The sequence below is a fragment of the Procambarus clarkii genome, chromosome 82 (genome assembly GCF_040958095.1).
Source record: "Procambarus clarkii isolate CNS0578487 chromosome 82, FALCON_Pclarkii_2.0, whole genome shotgun sequence".
NCBI lineage: Eukaryota > Metazoa > Arthropoda > Malacostraca > Decapoda > Cambaridae > Procambarus > Procambarus clarkii.
Window position 1 is genome coordinate 1759461 of NC_091231.1, and position 23726 is coordinate 1783186.

General features: G+C 46.2%; 1 protein-coding gene across 1 annotated transcript in view; it reads right to left on the reverse strand.

The window, feature by feature from the left end:
• LOC123764251 (trypsin-1) overlaps nt 1-23261 on the reverse strand; it is a 28630-nt gene extending 5369 nt beyond the window's left edge. Inside the window, exons 1-6 of the mRNA XM_045751787.2 lie at nt 22877-23261; nt 13600-13702; nt 8155-8261; nt 6747-6923; nt 4742-4906; nt 4244-4437 (exon numbers count right to left, since the gene is read on the reverse strand). Coding sequence (XP_045607743.2) covers nt 4244-4437; nt 4742-4906; nt 6747-6923; nt 8155-8261; nt 13600-13702; nt 22877-22925 — 795 coding nt within the window. The 5' untranslated portion in view covers nt 22926-23261. The remainder of the gene's footprint in view (nt 1-4243; nt 4438-4741; nt 4907-6746; nt 6924-8154; nt 8262-13599; nt 13703-22876) is intronic.
• Nucleotides 23262-23726: the final 465 nt, after the last annotated feature.

Genomic DNA, 23726 nt, shown 5'->3' on the forward strand with positions numbered 1-23726 from the left:
CCATGCCGGCTCCGTCATCAACCAGCAAACTACCATTCCCAGCTTGCCTGCTTCTGATTGGTGACCCGCCGACTGCACACCTACACCTCAGCGCCCTCTACAAGTCAATGTCTGGGCTTGAACCAGCCATTGAAGTCAGAATATTCTTGTGCTCTCAAGCCGTGAACAACTAACTGATATACGCTGTCTATCATGTGGATGTTTCTCAGCTAGTGCTATATTCTCAGCACCTGATTATTTTTCACTTTGTCTTTATATTATTATAGCATAACGTCATCCCTCTTCTTCATTTATGTTATATGTTTTTGACTTGTTTGTTTGCACTGTACATAGCCAAGGGATTGTCTTTGTTTTTAATATGTTTTCTATATTAATTATAGTTTCATTGTTCATACTATGTGTTTTGCGTGTCTTCCCTTACTTTACCACAGATAAACATCCAAGCAGTCTATCTTTTTTTGTAAGTGTGACTAGGCATTGACACCAGCCATTGGAGGACTGCCGAACATCTGCACTCCTACACTTTCCCGTCACAATATATATATACAGTACATACATACATACACACACACACACACACACACACACACACATATACATATGCAGTGGCACCTCGACTTACAATTGCCCAGACTTACGATAATTTTGAGTTAGGATGCAAATTTGATAGAAAAATGCGACTCGACTTACGATAGTGTTGTTGACTAACGATATTTGTTGGTACACATTTGGGCTGACCGAGCACGTGGTTCCCGGTCACGCGGATTGACCTGCCTCAGTTTACTACAGCCGCCCCGCTTAGTGACGATCACGCCTGTAATAAATTCTGTTTTTGTGGTGATTTTTTGCTTTTTGAACTTAAAACTGATTATTATATATCACTCCATGGGTCCCAAGAAAGTCAGTGGTAAGGCTCAACATATGAAAACCCATGTAAGGATGACCATAGAGCAAAAACAAGAAATCATTCGTAAATATGAAGATGGTGTGCGGGTTGTTGAACTAGCTGGCCTGTACAACAAATCTCAAGTCAACGATATCCACCATACTTGCTAAGTAAAAGGACATTATGAGTGCTAAAGTGGCAAAAGGCGTATCAATAATCACGAAACATAGAACACAAACACTTGAGGATGTTGAACAGTTGTTATTAATTTGAATACACAACAAGGAGTTAGCAGGTGATAGCGTTTCAGAGGCCATCATTTGTGGAAAGGCAAGAAAATTTCATGAAGATCTTATAAAGCAAACCCCTGGATCGAGTGATGCAGAAGGGAAAGAGTTTAAGGCGAGCAAGGGATGGTTTGAGAAATTTAGAAAAAGAAGTGGCATTCATAGTGTTGTGAGGCATGGGGAGGGTGCCAGCTCAGACAAACCAGCTGCTAAAAGATTTTGTGCAGAGTGAAGCATACCTACCACAACAAGTGTTTAATTGTGATGAGACTGGGCTACTCTGGAAAAGATTGCCGAAGAAAACGTACATTACCAAGGAGAAGTCATTGTCCGGACACAAGCCTATGAAAGATCGGTTTACTCTTGTGTTGTGGTAATGCGAGTGGCGATTTGAAAATTAAACCCTTGCTTGTGTATCATTCCAAAAATCCAAGGGTTTTCAAAAAATATAATGTGCAGAAAAACAAAATGTGTATGATGTGGAAGGCTAATGCTAAGGCATGGGTGACTAGGCAATTTTTTACGGAGTGGATGAATGAGGTGGTGTGCCCTGCCATAAAAAAATATTTGCAGGAGAACAGTTTGCCACTCAAGGCTCTGCTTCTCCTCGACAATGCTCCTGCCCATCCTCCAGGCTTGGAGGATTCATTGATGGAGGAATTTAGTTCTGTTACAGTAAAGTTCCTTCCTCCCAACACCACTCCTCTACTTCAGCCTATGGACCAGAAAATCATTGCCAATTTTAAGAAACTTTATGAAAGGGCACTTTTCCGGAGATGTGTCAAAGTGACGGATGCCACACAACTCACCCTCAGAGTTCTGGAAAAACCATTTTAACATTTGTAGTGCTTTAAAACTTGTAGACAAAGCCTGGCAAGAAGTGACTGTAAGAACCATGATTTCTGGCTGGAGAAAACTGTGGCCTGAATGTGTTGCAGAATGAGACTTTGAGGGGTTTGAGCCTGAACCTGAAGTGCCTCTCATTGAGGAAATTGTTTCTCTGGGTCGGCAATTGGGCTTGGAGTTGGATGGTGCTGATGTGGAGGAGTTTGTGGAAGAACACAACGAAGAACTGACCACCGAAGAACTCCAAACCCTTTAAAAGGAGCAGCAACAAGAGGTACTCCAGGGAGGAGGTGCTAGTAGAGAATGTCCCTTCCTCAACAATTAAGAAATGTGTGCAGCATCTTAAGGTTATCTTAAGATGATTTCGGGGCTTTTTAGTGTCCCCGCGGCCTGGTCCTCGACCAGGCCTCCACCCCCCAGGAAGCAGCCTGTGACAGCTGACTAACACCCAGGTACCTATTTTACTGCTAGGTAACAGGGGCATAGGGTGAAAGAAACTCTGCCTGTGACAGCTGTTTCTCGCCGGCGCCTGGGATCGAACCCAGGACAACAGGATCACAAGTCCAGCGTGCTGTCCGCTCGGCCGACCGGCTCCCTCAGCATAGGAAGAACTGCAAACTTTTGCTGAAACAACTTACCCAAATTAATCTGCAGTAGGCCGTTGCTTTAACCTTTTCAATGACACTGTGATGCATCACTACAGACAAATGTTAAAACGAAGAGAAAAACAAGTTTCTCTTGACAAATTTTTAGTGAGACAAACAAGCAGTGAACCACAACCAGGTCCTAGTGATATTCAGGCAAAACGTAGGAGAGAGTGTACCCCAGAGAAAACATCACTGCCTGATGTGATAATGGAAGGGGACTCCCCTTCCAAACAGTAACACCTCTCCTCCTCCCCCCTCATTACCATCTTCCGTATGCCATCAAGAGCCCTCCATTAAGGTAAGATAAACATATGTACTGTATTGTAGTTAGAGAAAAAAAATTGTATTCAGTATAAAATGTATTTGTAAGTTAATATTTTGGAAGGTGGGGAATGGATTAATTCAATTCCCTTTATTTCTTATGGGAAAAATCGCTTTGACTTACGATATTTCGAATTACGATCCGTCTCTGGGAACGGATTAACATCGTAAATCGAGGCCCCACTGTATATATCATTATTACAGTGGAACCTTGAATAACGAATTTAATCCGTTCTGGCGCCGTGATCGTCATGTGAAACGGATGTCATACAAAACGAATTTCCCCATTGGCAATAATGGGAATCAAATTAATCCGTTCTACCACCGAAAACTTCAATATGATATTCGTTGTTTAAATAATGGAGCAACCTACCTTACATACACTGAACAAACCTTATGACATTTTTCTTTCTTCAAATTTGTTTAATTTTTTTTTTATTTTTTTTATGGCAAAAGGTTCGTTCAATGCTCGGCAGGTAGGTTGCTCCATGTTTCTTAAATAAAAAAAAAAAAGAAAAAAAAGGAAATTTTTGAAAAACAGAACAAATGTCAAAAAGGTTTGTTTGGTGTTCGGCAGGTAGGCTGCTCCATGTTTCTTAAATAAAAAAAAAATAAAACTAAAAAAAACAGTTGAAACAATTTGAAAAACGGGCAAATGCCATAAAGGTTTGTTCAGTGTTCGTCGGGTAGGCTGCTCCATTATGACAATCGTTCTTTGTTGCAAATGTGTTCCATTTGTTTTGTATTTTTCATTTATGTCTCAATAATGGAGCAGCCTACCCGACAAACACTGAACGAACCTTTATGGCATTTATCTGTCTTTCAAATTGTTTCAACCGTTATTTTTACTTTTCGTTTTTTTTTTTTTTATTTAAGTACCTGCCTGAAATGCTATACATGCTACTGTAATAGATTTGCAAGACTGTCTCCTCAATCACCAACAAATGTACTTTCACAACCCATTGTACCTTCTTGTATATAAATAAATACCCAATAAGTAAATAAATAAGAGTAGTGATGATGTTGGGGGTACACACTTTTACAGGTCTTAGACCAGACACCTCTACCCAGCAACCCTACCCTGCAGACCTCCCACCACGCCTCCACAAACAGTACATAAATATTTTTTTGTGAATTAATTGCTTTTTGCATATTTTTTCTCTCTTTAATTTTCACCAATAGGTATTGATGACTTATTTATAGCTTTAATTTTGTGCAATGTAAAATGTTTGTATAATTCTACTTTATTGTATTACCTGGCAGGCATCCTTGTTCCCGAATCTATAGCCAGCACACATCATTGTCTCTGCGATGGGGCCGTTGTAGCCGATACCTTGGTAGCTCTGTTTACACACAGAGTCGCTTATAATGGGCACCACCACCTTCCGGAGGAGGTCTGAGGTAGCTCCGTCCTCCACCACCTTGCCCCATCCAGACACCACACAGTTACCTGCCACACAGATGATAATGTGAGTGACAGCAGCAGAGAGACCACCCTCAACACATGACCCAAGTTGGCATTTTTCTTCAACAGCTTACACGAATGCCAAATTAATGCGATAGGGATAGATGGGCTTAAGAGGCTAATTGCTAATCTGTAGATGGACTGGCACTTTGAAGCAACATACTGTACATGATACTTATTAATACAAGTAGGACTATAGTGAGCAATGATTCTGTTTAAGATCTGCAACCGAATATATATTTGACAAATACGTATTGGGTGTGACTTATACAAGAAGCATTACACCTACCTGAGAAGGTGATATCAGGAGCCGGCATGCAGATGGGAGAGACGGTCATGCCGTCAAGCTGGAGGGGTGTAGCTAGCTTGAGGAGGGCGATGTCATTCTCCTGGGAGTTGCTGTTGTAGAACTGGTGCTCTATGATGCGCTCTATGTATCTCGTCTGCTCTGTGCCTGCAACACATGCATCGTCTCTCTAACAGGGTTCAGTTCTTGCACCAGTGATGTTTATTGTCTACATAAATGATCTACCAGTTGGTATACAGAATTATATGAACATGTTTGCTGATGATGCTAAGATAATAGGAAGGATAAGAAACTTAGATGACTGTCATGCCCTTCAAGAAGACCTGGACAAAATAAGTACATGGAGCGTCACTTGGCAAATGGAATTTAATGTTAATAAATGCCATGTTATGGAATGTGGAATAAGAGAACATAGACCCACACAACCTATATGTTATGTGAGAAATCTTTAAAGAATTCTGATAAAGAAAGATCTAGGGGTGGTTCTAGATAGAAAACTATCACCTGAGGACCACATAAAGAATATTGTGCGAGGAGCCTATGCCACTCTTTCTAACTTCAGAATTGCTTTTAAATACATGGATGGCGATATACTAAAGAAATTGTTCACGACTTTTGTTAGGCCAAAGCTAGAATATGCAGCAGTTGTGTGGTGCCCATATCTTAAGAAGCACATCAACAAACTGGAAAATGTGCAAAGACATGCTACTAAGTGGCTCCCAGAACTGAAGGGCAAGAGCTACGAGGAGAGGTTAGAGGCATTAAATATGCCAAAACTAGAAGACAGAAGAAAAAGAGGTGATATGATCACTACATACAAAATAGTAACAGGAATTGATAAAATCGATAGGGAAGATTTCCTGAGACCTGGAACTTTAAGAACAAGAGGTCATAGATATAAACTAACTAAACACAGATGCCGAAGAAATATAAGAAAATTCACTTTCGCAAACAGAGTGGTAGACGGTTGGAACAAGTTAGGTGAGAAGGTGGTGGAGGCCAAGACCGTCAGTAGTTTCAAAGCATTATATGACAAAGAGTGCTGGGAAGACGGGACACCACGAGCGTAGCTCTCATCCTGTAACTACACTTAGGTAATTACACACTCATGCCAAACACCCCTTCTATTATACAAAAACAAACAATGACTTGCTATTACTGTAGTTATTGAAGATAGAACTGCAGTGACTTATTTTTACTTTTTACTTATAAAATTTTACTGAACAATTTGGAGGATGTTGATCTGGACAATTTCTTCAAAAGGTCAGATGTAACACAAACAAGGGGCGACATCTTAAAGCTCAGCAAGCCATAATGTAGGACTGAAAACAGGAGATTCTTTTTCACCCACAGGGTTATTAACCCATGGAACTGCCTACCCGCCAAAGCCATAACTGCTAAAACTGTTACATTTTAAAATCCAACTGGTACAGGTCATTAAGGCAAATGGTGGGGACCTTTGACAAGCCGCCAGCTTCCTGTCCTTGTCGAGCCCACTAGTGGTAGTGGCCCTCAGGTAAAATTCAGGTAAATTAACATAATACCCATAGATTTGTAGCAAAGAAAATACAATAATAATGGAGGATGGGTTAAATTTAGTGTTTATCATTTAAAGTCTTTTGTTGCATTTAATGACTAAAATCCTAAAATTTACTTAAGATGACTGAAAATTTGCTTTTAAGTCATTACATAATTTGAGGCTTAAGTAAATGTGTAGCTCTGGGTTTATTAATATACGTCCCCTTACTCGACTAGATCTACCTCCCAATACCCCTTCCCTATTTCCTAAATAATCCTTTCCCTACAAATCCCCTACTCAGTATTCCTTACCCACACAATCTATTCCACCCTTCCCACCTCACCAGCAGAGACAGAACAAGTCCACCGCTACCAGCAGGGACTGATAATGCCATTCCAATGCCACCTTCAATAACCCATCAGTGACAATTCTCTGCCACCAGCAGGGACTGACAGAGCCAGTCCTCACCTTCCTTGTGCTTCAGTTGGTGATCACCAGCCACTACCAGGAGGTCCTTGGGTGTGTACTGGTGGGTACAGTGGGCGGCCGTCAGCACCCAGTTCTGGTCGATGACAGTGGCGCCGCAGATGTGGTAAGTGTACCAGTTGTACCGCCACTGTAGGGACACCTGCCACGGGAACTCGTCTGTAGGAGGCGCAAAGGTTGGGTGTTAGTCCTTAGAGCCAAGTGTAGTCATATTTGTATCCTCTTCAAGTTCAAGTTCAAGTATGTTTATTGAGATAAGTGTATCCTCTTTATATTCTCTCATACATTTAACTGCTAACAATTTTACTTAAAATAATTTACTGTTGTAATATAATGAAGAGTTTGGCATTATTCTGTACATGTTGACCTGGATAAAGTTACAGAACCTAATAAGTAGGGAAGGAGAAGTCTGACAATGGTGGGAGACTTCAGGAGTTTGACAATGCAGGTGAATCTTCAGAACACCGACACTAAGGATGGGCCTTCAGAAGTTTCTCAATGGCAGTGACCTTCAGTAGTCTGATAAGGAAAGGGGTCAATAGAAGTCTGACAATAGTGGTGGCTTTTACAAGTCTGACAATGAAGGTGGACCTTCAAAAGTCTGAAAATGGAGTTGGGCCTTCAGAAACCTATCAAGGGAGAGGTGGGGGTGGGGGGGGGGGAGCCTTCAGGAACCTGACGAGGGAGGGGTCCTTCAGGAACCTGACGAGGGAGGAGTCCTTCAGGAACCTGATGAGGGAGGAGTCCTTCAGGAACCTTACGAGGGAGGGGTCCTTCAGGAACCTGACGAGGGAGGGGCCCTTCAGGAACCTGACGAGGGTGAGGGCCTTCAGGAACCTGACGAGGGAGGGGTCCTTCAGGAACCTTACGAGGGAGGGGTCCTTCAGGAACCTGACGAGGGTGAGGGCCTTCAGGAACCTGACAAAGACTTCCAACACATTCACAACACATGTGCACCATACCGCAGTGTGCAGCTCCGGCATTGTGCCCCCACGAGTAGAGAGCACACCAGCGAACACTGAGAAAGTACCGAAGTGTGAAATAAGTCTGGTCCCAGAACTGAGCGAACTATGAGACCAGCCTGTTGCAGCTGAATCTGATGTTAGACCAAAAAATTAAACTCCGAGAGGACATGATTACGACATACAGCAACATGATAGACATGTGCACAAATTTTTTAATTAAACAGCAAAAGGAAAGATATCTTTAGTTATAGGGAACTAAATGTAATGATTTAAAATGATAGAGTTGGGGGCAACGTCTATCTGTATATTAAATATGGCAGGGGATGCTGGGGTCCGGACTCCATTGTAGTAGACGGCATATAGTTGGAAAGATGGGACCCAAGAGCTGAAGATCGATCGTGCACGTGTGTTAGGTAATTACTCACGGGACTCTGCTGGGAAGCCTCCGACGATCCTGGTGATGATGTCTGGCACAGAACTGTGACGGATGCCACACACCTCGTTGTTGCGCTCATCTCCCACGCCCGCAAGCCTGTGGGGCATGCTCAGGGTCAGGGGCATGCTCAGGGGCAGGGGCATGCTCACGGTCAGGGAGCATGCTCACGGTCAAGGGCATGCTCATGGTCAGGTGTTCAGGGACACATTCAGGTGTTCAGGGGACACATTCAGGTGTTCAGGGGACACATCCAGGAGTTCAGGGACACATTCAGGGGTTCAGGGACACATTCAGAGGTTCAGGGACACATCCAGGGGTTCAGAGACACATTCAGGGTCAATTTTAGGGGATCAGGGGACATACTCAAGAGTTCATGTGCATTTTCTTATATACAAGAGCAAGATGATAATAATAATAATTATAACCAATTAATGATCATTATGTTTATTATAGCTCTATATTTTACCTGGTTTTACCCGAAGACTACAACACATTAGTGGCATTGACGACTACAGGAAGCTGGTGGTTTGTCAAAGGTCCCCCATTTATCCTGACGATTGTTTCAATCTGGATTTTAAAGTTCAGCAGAGTTTTGGCATTTACAGCTTCGGCTGATAGGCGGTTCCATGGGTTTATAACACAGGGTGGAAAAGAATCTCCTGTTCTCAGTCCTACATTGTGACTTGTTGAGCTTGAAACCGTTGATCCTTGTTTTGTACATTTGACCTTTTTGAAGAAATTTTCTGGATCAACATCCTCCAAATCATTGTGGTCATGATGCAGGTCGACGGCCTCATTGTGGTCATGAGATCACCTCATCCATCTTTGCCTCTTCTAGCATCTCCATTTTTGTTTTTACCAGTTAGTATAGGAGCAGACGACTTGTGAATGCTGTTAAAGGCTTAGAGCTTTACCTTCCCATAGTTCATGGTAACCCTTGCCCTACTAGTTTTCCCTGTAACACAACCTATCAATCAGCTCACAACCAACTTCCCATTTACTGTTGGGTGAACAGGGACAAAGAGTTAAGGTTCGGTACCCATACTATTCACCCTTACTAGGGCTCGAACCGAGACTAGGTCGCTGGCGGTGCGTGTCCGTAAAACCCGAGAGTGGAGATCAAGACGAAGATAGCAACATTAAGCGATCTCTTGATTGATAAGAATGACTTAGTAAAAGAGTAAGAGATGCAGGGAGGAGAGAAGAGAGATTATACAGGAGCAGCAGAGGAAAACGGCCGCTACTGGCCAAACCAATCCGGGTGATGCTCTTATGTTTGCTCTGGGTGACGGCGTCTGTTGACCTGCTGTTGAGGCATCAGCAATGTTCGCATGTCTATGTACGCTGTGTTGTACACTTAATGTGCACGGTGAGTTGTGCACAGTGAGTGTTGTGCACCTAATGTGCACGGTGAATGTTGTACACCTAATGTGCATGGTGAATGTTGTACACCTAATGTGCACGGCGAGTATTGTACACAATGTGCACGGTGAGTGTTGTACGCCTAATGTGCACGATGTGTAATGAAATAGGTTGAAGACTACCTCACAGGGGGAAAAGCTAAGGTCTGCTTCAATGGAGCAGTCTCAAGAACAATGAATATGGAACTCGATATCCCCCAAGAAGGCGTCTTAAGCCCCACACTATTTAATGTACTTATGAACGTCATTGCAAATATTGATATTCCGGTAGGGATGCAACAAGTGGGGTATGCAAATGATGTGCTAATACAAGCCCCAACCTTCGGAAAAATTAAACAATCCATTGAACTCCTTGGAAGGAAATGTATCGAGCTTGGTTTCACTCTCTCCGCAAACAAGACAAAAACATACTCTCATCACAGGCGGGGAGAAAATGAAGAACTACAAATTAATGGTGTAACACTTGAATGGGTTGACCCCTACAGGTACCTTAGCGTCATTGTTGGCTCCAACAAGGAAAGAGGAGCTCAACCAACTCATAGGAACATGCAAAAGTCGACTCAGGGCACTGAAAGCTATGATCTAGAGCCTCTATTGCCGTGCTTAAAATGATGTACGCAGCCTATGTGACTATGCCGCACCAGTTTTATGCACCTACTGTCAAAGCGATATGAAAAGGCTCGAAAGCATACAAAATGAAACCATGACAATCATTCGTGGAGTGCCAAGAACTGCCAAAGCGTCTAATCTACGAGAGGAGTTGTCCCTCCCCAGTGTTAAAAACAGAATTAAGGAACTGAATGCTAAACTTGCAATTAGGATAGTCAGAGATCCGCATTACAATGATATTGCCAAGAAAAAACTGAGTTCTGTGCTGCTTACAGGAAGAAACAGGAGAAACAAAAAATGCCATCACAGATCAGTCTCATATTCGAAGAACTTCACCTGCTTGAGCAAGCCCGTGAGCTCCTGCATGTAGAGAGGTTACCTCCCTGGGAGGATAACTCATGCAGGATCATCATCAATGAAATGACAACGAAAAAATCCAACATGATACCACAAGAAATGAGGCACAAGTATCTCGGGTAAATTTATAAAGAAGCCGGCGATGAATTAGATCAACTCTACACTGACGGGTCATCTAATCCTGTCAATGACAGGACTGGTGCAGCACACACTGTAATTAGTAATAATGTCCTTCAACGCAGAAATTAAGGAAAAGCACTTATTGAGAACTATGCCTCTTCAACGCAAGCAGAGCTAACTGCTATTGTTTTGGTGTTAAGATTCATTGAAAGAAACACTGATGGTGCAGTGATCTGCACTGATTCAAAAGCAGCGCTACAAAGCCTAAGTAAAAATCGGGCAGAAAATTTTGTGATAGTCGCTGAAATTAAGAGAGCTGTGAGGGTACTAACCAACCAAGGAAGGGTCGTCAAGTTTTTGTGGATCCCCTCCCATGTTGGAATATGTAGAAATGAACGAGCAGATGTGCTGGCTGCTGAAGGAGACCACATTGAATTCTTCATACCCCAAGATTCTTCTACAAATTAGAGGTATTGTCAGGCAACATCACCGTGACAAGGTAACCGAGGAAAGGCGGATAGAAACACGAATCAGTGAATCTGTACGCTAGTACAACAAGGCTGCAGCTGGCAATGCCAATTATTATGGACGAAGAGGTGGGGGCCGCGGGAGAGAATCAGTAATAGCCAGAATCCGTCTTGGATACAAATAAAAATGGAGATTCGGAATGGAAACAACAGTTGAGCAGTGGAGTTGCAGAATCTGTGATGAGAGTGACGGACACTGCCTTGACCACTATCTACGTGAATGTGAACATCTGAGAAGCATTAGAAATATGTGTAGAATAATAAACCCCACATTGTTTCAGTTAGGAAGACACTATTTGTCAAATATTGATACTGCTCTTAAAAGATTCCCCCATTTTGCACCCGCAAGATAACGTAAGCTTTTAAGGATTAACAGATGTTAATCATCTTGTTTGAGGAGCTGTTCACTTGAGACAGTTAAGCAAGTCCCAGCTAAGTCTGTGTACGAGTGACAGGATGAACAACCCAGCGGGTTTTCTTCCTATTGGGGAGTGTTGTACATGCTACTATGACGGTATGTCCACTCAGGTTGAGTGGCGCTGCCCAATAAACTCGCCCCTCGGGGCAAAATTAAAAAAGAAATTTAGGATGCATCTAAATAATGTAGGTGCAGCTATACAGCACTACAGTATGTACAGCTAAACAGCACCACTGTACGTACAGCAGCAAGCAAGAGAACATGTTTCTGTCATTAGGACCACCGTGGCGTGTTAACAGGACGTCCAGGTGGCTGGCCGCACAAAAGATCTTATATATATATATATAGTTCTCAGCTGTTGTGTTTGAGGAAGATCTGACAGTCACTTGGTCAAACACGCCAGGCTGCCCCACCGTCCTTCCCCGCTCACCTTACCCTCCACCTCACCCTGCTAATGTGCATTTTCTTAAGAAATTCATTCCTGCTTCACATATTTTCCTGACAACAGTGCGGGTGTCTCTCACAACTAAATGAAACCCAGCAGTGGGTCGACTCATTGTATCCTCCGGCAAAATAATTCTAGTTTGGGATCATTTTTTCTCACCTGTTACGGAACTGTTAAAATATTTGATTTAAAACTTTACAAAAATATAGCTAGCTTTGATTTTTGTAGTTCATTACCGCAGAATCTTACTTAAGTAAATGACCGGTGGGATCCAGCACCTCTTGAGTATTAATGAAGGCAATAAGCCATTTCCAGGACTCTATATCAGGTCGTTCAGCTCTGGTAGCACGCCAGGGTCTTACTACACAACCTCACGCCCCTCGGTGGTGGTCGTGGGAGGGATTGGCGCCTAGTCAATCTCTCTCCGGCCAGGAAATGAACCCAGGCCAAATCGCTTGCGAAGCGCGGGGCGAGTATGTTACCCGACAGTGTGGGTGATGGGATGTAATCTAACCTTTCTAGTGTGACCACTGATGTAAAATAATAATTTAGAGTGTTTGCTGCCCTTTTATCATCTTGAGGTTATCTTGAGATGATTTCGGGGTTTAGCGAGGACCGCGGCCCGGTCCTCGAGTAGGCCTCCTTTTTGTTACACACATCTCTAGGAAGCAGCTCGTAACATCTGTCTAACTCCCAGGTACCTATTTACTGTTAGGTGAACAGGAGCACCAGGGTGAAAGAAACTTCCCATTTGTTTCCGCTCCACCGGGGATCGAACCCAGAACCTCAAGACTACGAATCCGAAGTGCTGTCCACTCAGCTGTCAGGCCCCATTATAGCCCTATCATCCATTATAGCTTGGTTAGTGTGATGTATTTAGGGTCCTACTGAGTCCTTTGTTTAGATTTTACCTCATGTATAGGCATAGAACGATTTTTGATCTTTATTTATGTTTTGGCCAATTTTTCTTCATAATTTTCTTTGGCTGATCTGATTTCCTGGGTGGCTGAGTTTAGTGGCCTTTTATATATCTCAATGATGTCCATCGTGGATTTATACCTGCTCCAGGGGCTCCGCTTAGTTATCAATGCTTGTTTTACTGCCCGTGTCATCCATCTTGTTCCCTTTATTTTCTTTCTTTTTTTAGCACATATTTTTGAACGAGTTCCGTGATGACCATGAAGTTTTGCCAAGATGCTTCCATGCCATGTTTACCTATCAGCTCCCTCCAGATGGTTTGCAGTTCCTCTCTCATTCCGTGATAGTTAAGATAGTAAGAAACTACTACTACAGCATCTACTAAGATGCTGTAGTAGGCATCCAGCAGTCTCTGGAGACTATGGAGTTGCGCTCTGGTTGCCGAGGCTGGAGTGTCCTCTCCAGGGCGCAAAGCCTGGGTAGGTCGATATGGAGACCTACGCCAAGATAGTAGAAACCTTGAAGGTATATATATTTCATCATATATGTGCCGAGCTTCAGACAAAAGCACGATACAGTTATGCCTTGAAGATCTAAGGAAAGGTAGGATGAGACTTACGCTTCCCTGGTGGGTGGGATGAAGATGACTGAGCGAGGCTGTGCCTGGTGGAGTTGGACGCTGCCTGCTACTTCCTCTCCGGCTGGTCCCTCCGTCATGGTGCCTGTAGGAGAGAGACGTCAGTACCTGCTAACACGGAATATATATACTTAATGATGATCCCAGTTTCTCAGACAATATTCACTGAGAAGTGAGCCCCGTACACTACCATACAAATCACAATTATCAGTGACCCTATTGACTCCTTAATTGCGCATGACCACCGCGGGTGCAACACAGCCCGCACTATGGCAACACACAGCCCGCACTATAGCAATACAGCCCGCATTATGGTAACACAGCCCGCACTAAGGCAACACAGCCTGCACTATGGCAACACAGCCCGCACTAAGGCAACACAGCCTGCACTATGGCAACACAGCCCGCACTATGGCAATACAGCCCGCACTATGGCAATACAGCCCGCACTATGGCAACACAGCCTGCACTATGGCAACACAGCCCGCACTATGGCAACACAGCCCGCACTATGGCAACACAGCCTGCACTGTGGCAACACAGCCCGCACTATGGCAACACAGTCCGCACTATGGCAACACAGCCCGCACTATGGCAACACAGTCCGCACTATGGCAACACAGTCTGCACTATGGCAACACATCCCACACTATGGCAACACAGTCCGCACTATGGCAACACAGCCTGCACTATGACAACACAGCCCGCACTATGGCAACACAGTCCGCACTATGGCAACACAGCCTGCACTATGGCAACACAGCCCGCACTATGGCAACACAGCCCGCACCATGGCAACACAGCCCGCACTATGGCAACACAGCCCGCACTATGGCAACACAGCCCGCACTATGGTAACAGCCCGCACTATGGCAATACAGCCCGCACTATGGCAATACAGCCCGCACTATGGCAATACAACCCACACTATGGCAACACAGCCTGCACTATGGCAACACAGCCCGCACTATGGCAATACAGCCCGCACTATGGCAACACAGCCCGCACTATGGCAACACAGCCTGCCCTATGGCAACACAGCCTGCACTATGGCAACACAGCCCGCACTATGGCAACACAGCCCGCACTATGGCAACACAGCCCGCACTATGGCAACACAGCCCGCACTATGGCAACACAGCCCGCTCTATGGCAACACAGTCCGCACTATGGCAACACAGCCCGCACTATGGCAACACAGTCCGCACTATGGCAACACAGCCCGCACAATGGCAACACAGCCCGCACTATGGCAACACAGTCCGCACTATGACAACACAGTCCGCACTATGGCAACACAGCCCGCACTATGGCAACACAGCCCGCACTATGGCAACTCGGCCTGCACTGGCAACACAACCTGCACTATGGCAACACTGCCAGCACTATGGCAACACAGCCTGCACTATGACAACACTGCCAGCACTATGGCATCACAGCCTGCACTATGGCATCACAGCCTGCACTATGGCAACACAGCCTGCACTATGGCAACGCAGCCTGCACTGTGGCATCACAGCCTGTATTAGGGCAACGCAGTCTGCACTATGGCAACACAGCCCACACTATGACATAACAGCCTGCACTATGGCAACGCAGCCTGCACTATGGCATCACAACCTGCATTAGGGCAACACAGCCTGCACTATGGCATCACAGCCTGCACTATGGCAACACAACCTGCATTATGGCATCACAGCCTGTACTATGGCAACATAGCCTGCACTAGGGCAACACAGCCTGCACTAGGGCATCACAGCCTGCACTAGGGCAACACAGCCTGCACTATGGCAACGCAGCCTGCACTATGGCATCACAGCCTGCATTAGGGCAACGAAGCCTGCACTATGGCAACACAGCCTGCATTAGGGCAACACAGCCTGCACTATGGCATCACAGCCTGCACTATGGCAACACAGCCTGCACTATGGCATCACAGCCTGCATTAGGGCAACACAGCCTGCACTATGGCATCACAGCCTGCATTAGGGCAACACAACTTGCACTAGGGCAACACAGCCTGCACTATGGCATCACAGCTTGCATTATGGCATCACAGCCTGCACTAGGGCAACACAGCCTGCACTATGGCATCACAGCCTGCATTAGGGCAACACAGCCTGCACTATGGAAACGCAGCCTGCACTAGGGCAACACAGCTTGCATTATGGCATCACAGCTTGCATTGGCATCACAGCCTGCATTAGTGCAACACAGCCTGCACTATGGCATCACAGCCTGCACTATGGCATCACAGCCTGCACTATGGCATCACAACCTGCACTATGGCAACACAGCCTGCACTATGACAACACAGCCTGCACTATGGCATCACAGCCTGCACTATGGCATCACAGCCTGCACTATGGCATCACAGCCTGTACTATGGCAACACTGCCAGCACTATGGCAACACAGCCTGCACTATGACAACACTGCCAGCACTATGGCATTACAGCCTGCACTATGGCATCACAGCCTGCACTATGGCAACACAGCCTGCACTATGGCATCACAGCCTGCACTATGGCAACACAGCCTGCACTATGGCATCACAGCCCGCACTATGGCAACACAGCCTGTACCTGCACCATCACTAGTTTGATTTCTTTGTGTATGTGAAGCTGGAATGTACGGGTGATGAACTACCTTACCTACACCAAAGTGCTTGGGATAATACGTAAAACTTGGACTAGCTTCAGTAGAAGCCTCCATACTCAACCTGTCCTCGACTCAAGTCCATTCCATCCAGCGGTCGACCCCACGGACGCATTCATGAATTTGTACATGCTGTTTATTCAAAACGGGAATTTTCTCAAATATAAATTAATATTATAATATATTAGCATATTGTGCGTACATAGGTATAGGTTAGGTTAGGTTAGGTGTTGGCGATAATTTGTATTTGCAGTACGTAGGTGAAGCATTTACAGCGTTGTGGTTCGAACAAAATTCGTCAGTGAAGCACTTGTTCCAGATATGTTCGAACGTCAACAGTTGTGAGTCGTGTGTAAACCGTTTTTCATTCATAAACAGGGGGTTTGGCGGGTGCATGGAATCACTTTTGGATCTTTGTTTGGAGGACGGGCTGACTCACAACCAGCTGCGCACCTTACCCCTGAACCATGCAGCCCGTCCTCGTATACAAACATCCCAGCCCGTCCTCCAAACAAAGATCCAAAAGTGATTCCATGCACCCGCCAAACCCCCTGTTTATGAATGAAAAGCGGTTTACACACGACTCACAACTGCTGACGTTCGAACATATCCGGAACAAGTGCTTCACTGACGAATTTTATTCGAACCACAACGCTGTAAATGCTTCACCTACGTACTGCAAATACAAATTATCGCCAACACCTAACCTAGCCTAACCTATACCTATGTACGCACAATATGCTAATATATTATAATATTAATTTATATTTGAGAAAATTCCCGTTTTGAATAAACAGCATGTACAAATTCATGAATGCGTCCGTGTGGTCGACCGCTGGATGGAATCGACTTGAGTCGAGGACGGGTTGTACAAATACAAATAATCGCCAGCAGAACCAAAACACCTAACCTAACCTATGCCTATATATGCACAATATGCTAATATATTATAATATTAATTTATATTTGAGAAAATCCCCGTTTTGAATGAACAGCATGTAAAAATTAATGAATGCGTCTGTGGGGTCGACCGCTGGATGGAATCGACTTGAGTCGAGGACGGGTTGAATAGTCGTATCGTGGAGGAAAAGTTGTGTAAAATACATTTAATCGAATGCTGCCTGAAATGAATTTGTATCCTTTGTTTCAGAGACGGGTTGCATAATTCTCCATCAAATAGTGGTTATTAACCCTAGAGCCGAGGAAACTTTGGTGAGGAGTGATGGGAGGAGGTGGCGCCACACCGTCTCCACGCTCCCAAGGGTGCTACAGTGAGCCCACTTACAGTAACACGCTAATTACCAGTACAGTACACACCCTCCCCCCCAGCCTGTGAGGTGAGACTGGGGACGGTGACTGGCTCCTTGTGGCGCCTGGAGCCGGATCACCTCCAGTTAGACCAGGTGAAGCTGCAGGGGTGAAGCTGCAGTTGTGAAGCTGCAGGGGTGAAGCTGGAAGGTAGGGGGTTATGGGGGCAGGAGCCTGGTGACTAAGGCCACACTACCCATGACACAGGCAGCCACACCTCCCATAACACAGGCAGCCACACCACCCATGACACAGGCAGCCACACCACCCATGACACAGGCAGCACACCACCCATGACACAGGCAGCCACACCACCCATGACACGGGCAGCCACACCACCCATGACACAGGCAGCCACACCACCCATGACACAGGCAGCCACACCACCCATGACACAGAACGCACCTGGTATGCACAGAACTACTAAACTCAACTAATGAGGTGGTAGAGGTACTTGGAATTAAGGTAGAGAAAATAACCTAATTATTATTCTAATATATAAACCGCCAGATACAACGTTGAGGAATTCACAGAGCAGATGCACAAAATAGAGAACATACTTGATAACCTAGCAATCCCAGCTCCAGATATTATCTTCCTTGGAGATTTCAATTTACCGATTCTAAGATGGAGAATGGCAAACACAAATATCATAGCAGGGAATGACCCGGGAAATAACCAACCACAGGTCAGAGAACTTTTGAGATTCTGTGACAAATTCTCGCTCAATCAACAGATTACAGAACCAACTAGGAACGAAAACACACTAGACTTGTTATTCACAAACAATGATGAACTAATTAGAGACATAACAATCTCAGATACTTCATACTCAGACCATAAGCTCATTGAAGTGCGAACTAGCATTAATAACTGTAGTAGGTCCAAGAGACCCAACAAGCGAGAAGGAATATTCAATCAATTCAATTTCAACAATAAGAGGATTGACTGGGAAAAAATAAATGTAGACCTTGCAACCATTCAATGGGAGACGGTCTTAAGCGACAAAACTCCTACACAGGGAATAGCTCAACTGACAGCTGAAGCTTACAAGGTCTGCTTGAAGCACGTGCCTGTGAGGAGGGGCAGAAAGAACACCACTCTAGAAAGAGAACGCAGACGACTGTACAGGAGAAGGAAAAAAAATAAAGGAAATGCTTCGGCAGACACAACTATCACAAGCAAGGAAAACAAGCCTAAACAGGGAAATCGAAGAAATAGAACAAACGTTGAAGCGATCATATGAGTGTGAGGAAATGGAATTGGAACAAAAAGCTATACAAGAGATAAGGAAAAATCCGAAATATTTTTTCACATACGCAAAATCAAAATCCAAAACCTCGACCAGTATTGGACCGTTAATTACAAATGAAGGTACGTACACAGAGGACAATAAAGAGATTAGTGAAATTCTAAGAAGCCAGTATGAGGCTATGTTTAGCACACCAATAAATAACATGAAAGTTGATGACCCAGACAGCTTCTTTATGAATGACATTCAAGCTGCAGATAATATAACGGATATTACCACAAACTCGGAAGACTTTGAAAGAGAAATTGACAATATGCCTATGCACTCAGCTCCTGGGCCTGACTCATGGAATTCAATATTCATAAAGAAATGTAAAGTACCAGTAGCGAGAGCACTCAGCGTAATATGGAAAAAGAGCCTAGATACAGGGGAGATACCAGCAGCACTTAAATCTGCAGATATAGCTCCGTTGCACAAAGGGGGGGGGGGAGTAAAGCCTTGGCAAAAAATTATAGGCCAGTTGCACTAACATCACACATAATAAAAGTGTTTGAAAGAGTGATTAGGAATCAAATTTCTAGTTTTATGGAAAACAATGAGTTGCACAATCCAGGACAACATGGATTTAGAGCGGGAAGATCCTGTCTGTCACAGTTACTCAACCACTATGACAAAATCACAGAAGCTCTAGAAGAAAAGCAAAATGCAGATGTTGTATGCACAGACTTTGCAAAGGCGTTCGACAAATGTGACCATGGAGTGATTGCACACAAAATGAGGTCAATGGGAATAACTGGAAAAGTAGGACGCTGGATACTCAATTTCCTGTCGAACAGAACACAAAGAATAACAGTCAATCAAATAAAATCGAGTCCAAGCGATGTTAAAAGCTCCGTACCTCAAGGTAGAGTCCTTGCACCGCTAATGTTCCTTATTCTCATATCAGATATAGACAAAAATACACGTCACAGCTTCGTGTCATCCTTCGCAGATGATACAAAAATCAGCATGAAAATTACCTCTGCTGAAGACATTGAAAAATTACAAGCAGATGTCAACAAAGTTTTCGATTGGGCAGCAGAAAATAACATGATGTTTAACAGTGATAAATTTCAGTACTCAGGTACGTCAAAAATGAGGATCTGAAACATAATACAGGGTACAAAACACAATCGAATCTTCCCATAGTATATAAACAGTATGTCAAGGATTTGGGAATAATGATGTCCGACGATCTAACATTTAGGGAGCATAACCAAGCAAATATTGCGACAGCCAGAAAAAATGATCGGATGGATTACGAGAACTTTCAAATCCAGGGATCCCACCACAATGGTTGTACTCTTCAAGTCACTTGTGTTGTCTCGTCTCGAGTACTGCTCAGTACTCACTTCCCCCTTCAGAGCAGGAGAGATTGCTGAAATAGAGGGAATACAGAGAACATATACGGCACGCATAGACGAGATAAAACACCTAAATTATTGGGATCGTCTCAAAGCTCTCCAAATGTACTCTCTAGAAAGGAGACGTGAGAGACACCAAATAATATACACATGGAAAATACTGGAGGGCCATGTCCAAAATCTACACAGTAAAATAGCAACATACTGGAATGAACGATATGGAAGAAAATGCAAGATTGAACCAGTGAAGAGCAGAGGTGCCATAGGCACAATCAGAGAACACTGTATAAACATCAGAGGTCCGCGGTTGTTCAACGTCCTCCCAGCGACTATAAGAAATATTGCCGGAACAACCGTGGACATCTTCAAGAGAAAACTGGACTGTTTTCTAAGAGAAGATCCGGATCAGCCGGGGTGTGGTGGATATGTGGGCCTGCGGGCCGCTCCAAGCAACAGCCTGGTGGACCAAACTCTCACAAGTCAAGCTTGGCCTCGGGCCGGGCTTGGGGAGTAGAAGAACTCCCAGAACCCCATCAACCAGGTATCAAGCAGGTACCCATGACAGAGGCAGCCACACCTGCCATGACACAGGCAGCCACACCTGCCATGACACAGGCAGCCACACCACCCATGACACAGGCAGCCACACCTGCCATGACACAGGCAGCCACACCACCCATGACACAGGCAGCCACACTACCCATGACACAGGCAGCCCACCACCCATGACACAGGCAGCCACACCACCCATGACACAGGCAGCCACACCACCCATGACACAGGCAGCCACACCACCCATGACACAGGCAGCCACACCACCCATGACACAGGCAGCCACACCACCCATGACACAGGCAACCACACTACCCATGACACAGGCAGCCCACCACCCATGACACAGGCAGCCACACCACCCATGACACAGGCAGCCACACCACCCATGACACAGGCAGCCACACCACCCATGACACAGGCAGCCACACTACCCATGACACAGGCAGCCACACCACCCATGACACAGGCAGCCACACCACCCATGACACAGGCAACCACACCACCCATGACACAGGCAGCCACACTACCCATGACACAGGCAGCCACACCACCCATGACACAGGCAGCCACACCACCCATGACACAGGCAGCCACACCACCCATGACACAGGCAGCACACCACCCATGACACAGGCAACCACACCACCCATGACACAGGCAGCCACACCACCCATGACACAGGCAGCCACACCACCCATGACACAGGCAGCCACACCACCCATGACACAGGCAGGCACACCACCCATGACACATGCAGCCACACCACCCATGACACAGGCAGCCACACCACCCATGACACAGGCAGCCACACCACCCATGACACAGGCAGCCACACCTGCCATGACACAGGCAGCCACACCACCCATGACACAGGCAGCCACACTACCCATGACACAGGCAGCCACACCACCCATGACACAGGCAGCCACACCACCCATGACACAGGCAGCCACACCACCCATGACACAGGCAGCCACACTACCCATGACACAGGCAGCCACACCACCCATGACACAGGCAGCCACACCTGCCATGACACAGGCAGCCACACCACCCATGACACAGGCAGCCACACTACCCATGACACAGGCAGCCCACCACCCATGACACAGGCAGCCACACCACCCATGACACAGGCAGCCACACCACCCATGACACAGGCAGCCACACCACCCATGACACAGGCAGCCACACCACCCATGACACAGGCAGCCACACCACCCATGACACAGGCAACCACACTACCCATGACACAGGCAGCCCACCACCCATGACACAGGCAGCCACACCACCCATGACACAGGCAGCCACACCACCCATGACACAGGCAGCCACACCACCCATGACACAGGCAGCCACACTACCCATGACACAGGCAGCCACACCACCCATGACACAGGCAGCCACACCACCCATGACACAGGCAACCACACCACCCATGACACAGGCAGCCACACTACCCATGACACAGGCAGCCACACCACCCATGACACAGGCAGCCACACCACCCATGACACAGGCAGCCACACCACCCATGACACAGGCAGCACACCACCCATGACACAGGCAACCACACCACCCATGACACAGGCAGCCACACCACCCATGACACAGGCAGCCACACCACCCATGACACAGGCAGCCACACCACCCATGACACAGGCAGCCACACCACCCATGACACAGGCAGCCACACCACCCATGACACAGGCAGCCACACCACCCATGACACAGGCAGCCACACCACCCATGACACAGGCAGCCACACCTGCCATGACACAGGCAGCCACACCACCCATGACACAGGCAGCCACACTACCCATGACACAGGCAGCCACACCACCCATGACACAGGCAGCCACACCACCCATGACACAGGCAGCCACACCACCCATGACACAGGCAGCCACACTACCCATGACACAGGCAGCCACACCACCCATGACACAGGCAGCCACACCACCCATGACACAGGCAGCCACACCACCCATGACACAGTTTAACGAGTAATTTTCGATAGGTTGAACACACAAGCCAGCGACCAGAGATGAGTGTCAACTGTTGAGGAAGACTGGAGTACTCACCTCCAGCCACGACGACACCCACTACACCTGCCAGCACAAGTCTCATCATGGCTCGGGGTGTAAGATAACACTGCCACACCAGTTGTCAGAGTACACCACACCAGCTGTCAGAGTACACCACACCAGTTGTCAGAGTACACCACACCAGTTGTCAGAGTACACCACACCAGTTGTCAGAGTACACCACACCAGTTGTCAGAGTACACCACACCAGTTGTCAGAGTACACCACACCAGTTGTCAGAGTACACCACACCAGTTGTCAGAGTACACCACACTGTGAGAGGACAGCACACCAGGTGAGACTGAGGCAACAGAACACACAGGGCAGGGGACCAAGAGCTGAGAGTGTGTGTATGTGGAGGCAGGGACAGGCGCCTACACTCTGAGTAACTTGCGACTGGTGGCTACGCTGCCTCATCCTCTTCTTATATCTCCTCTCACCCACAACACTACCCACGGTTACCACATCTTTTACTATACACACCCACATTCACGTCATATTTTACGCTCGGTTATTAACCCAGGCAGCATTTCCTGCCATGTTGTAGAGTTGGTAAATATGTAAATATGGTAATTTAGGGTTTTACGACAAAACACGCATAAATGTTACGATTTTGTTTTATAATGCGTTAGACCAGCATCCAAATGTTTGCCTGCCACACCACGAACTGTGGGACTGTTAACTATACCACCCAGGAGACAGAGAGCTCTGCACCACCCAGGAGACGGGCAGCTCTGAACCACCCAGGAGACAGGCAGCTACACCACCCAGGAGACAGGGAGCTCTGAACCACCCAGGAGACAGGCAGCTACACCACCCAGGAGACGGGCAGCTACACCACCCAGGA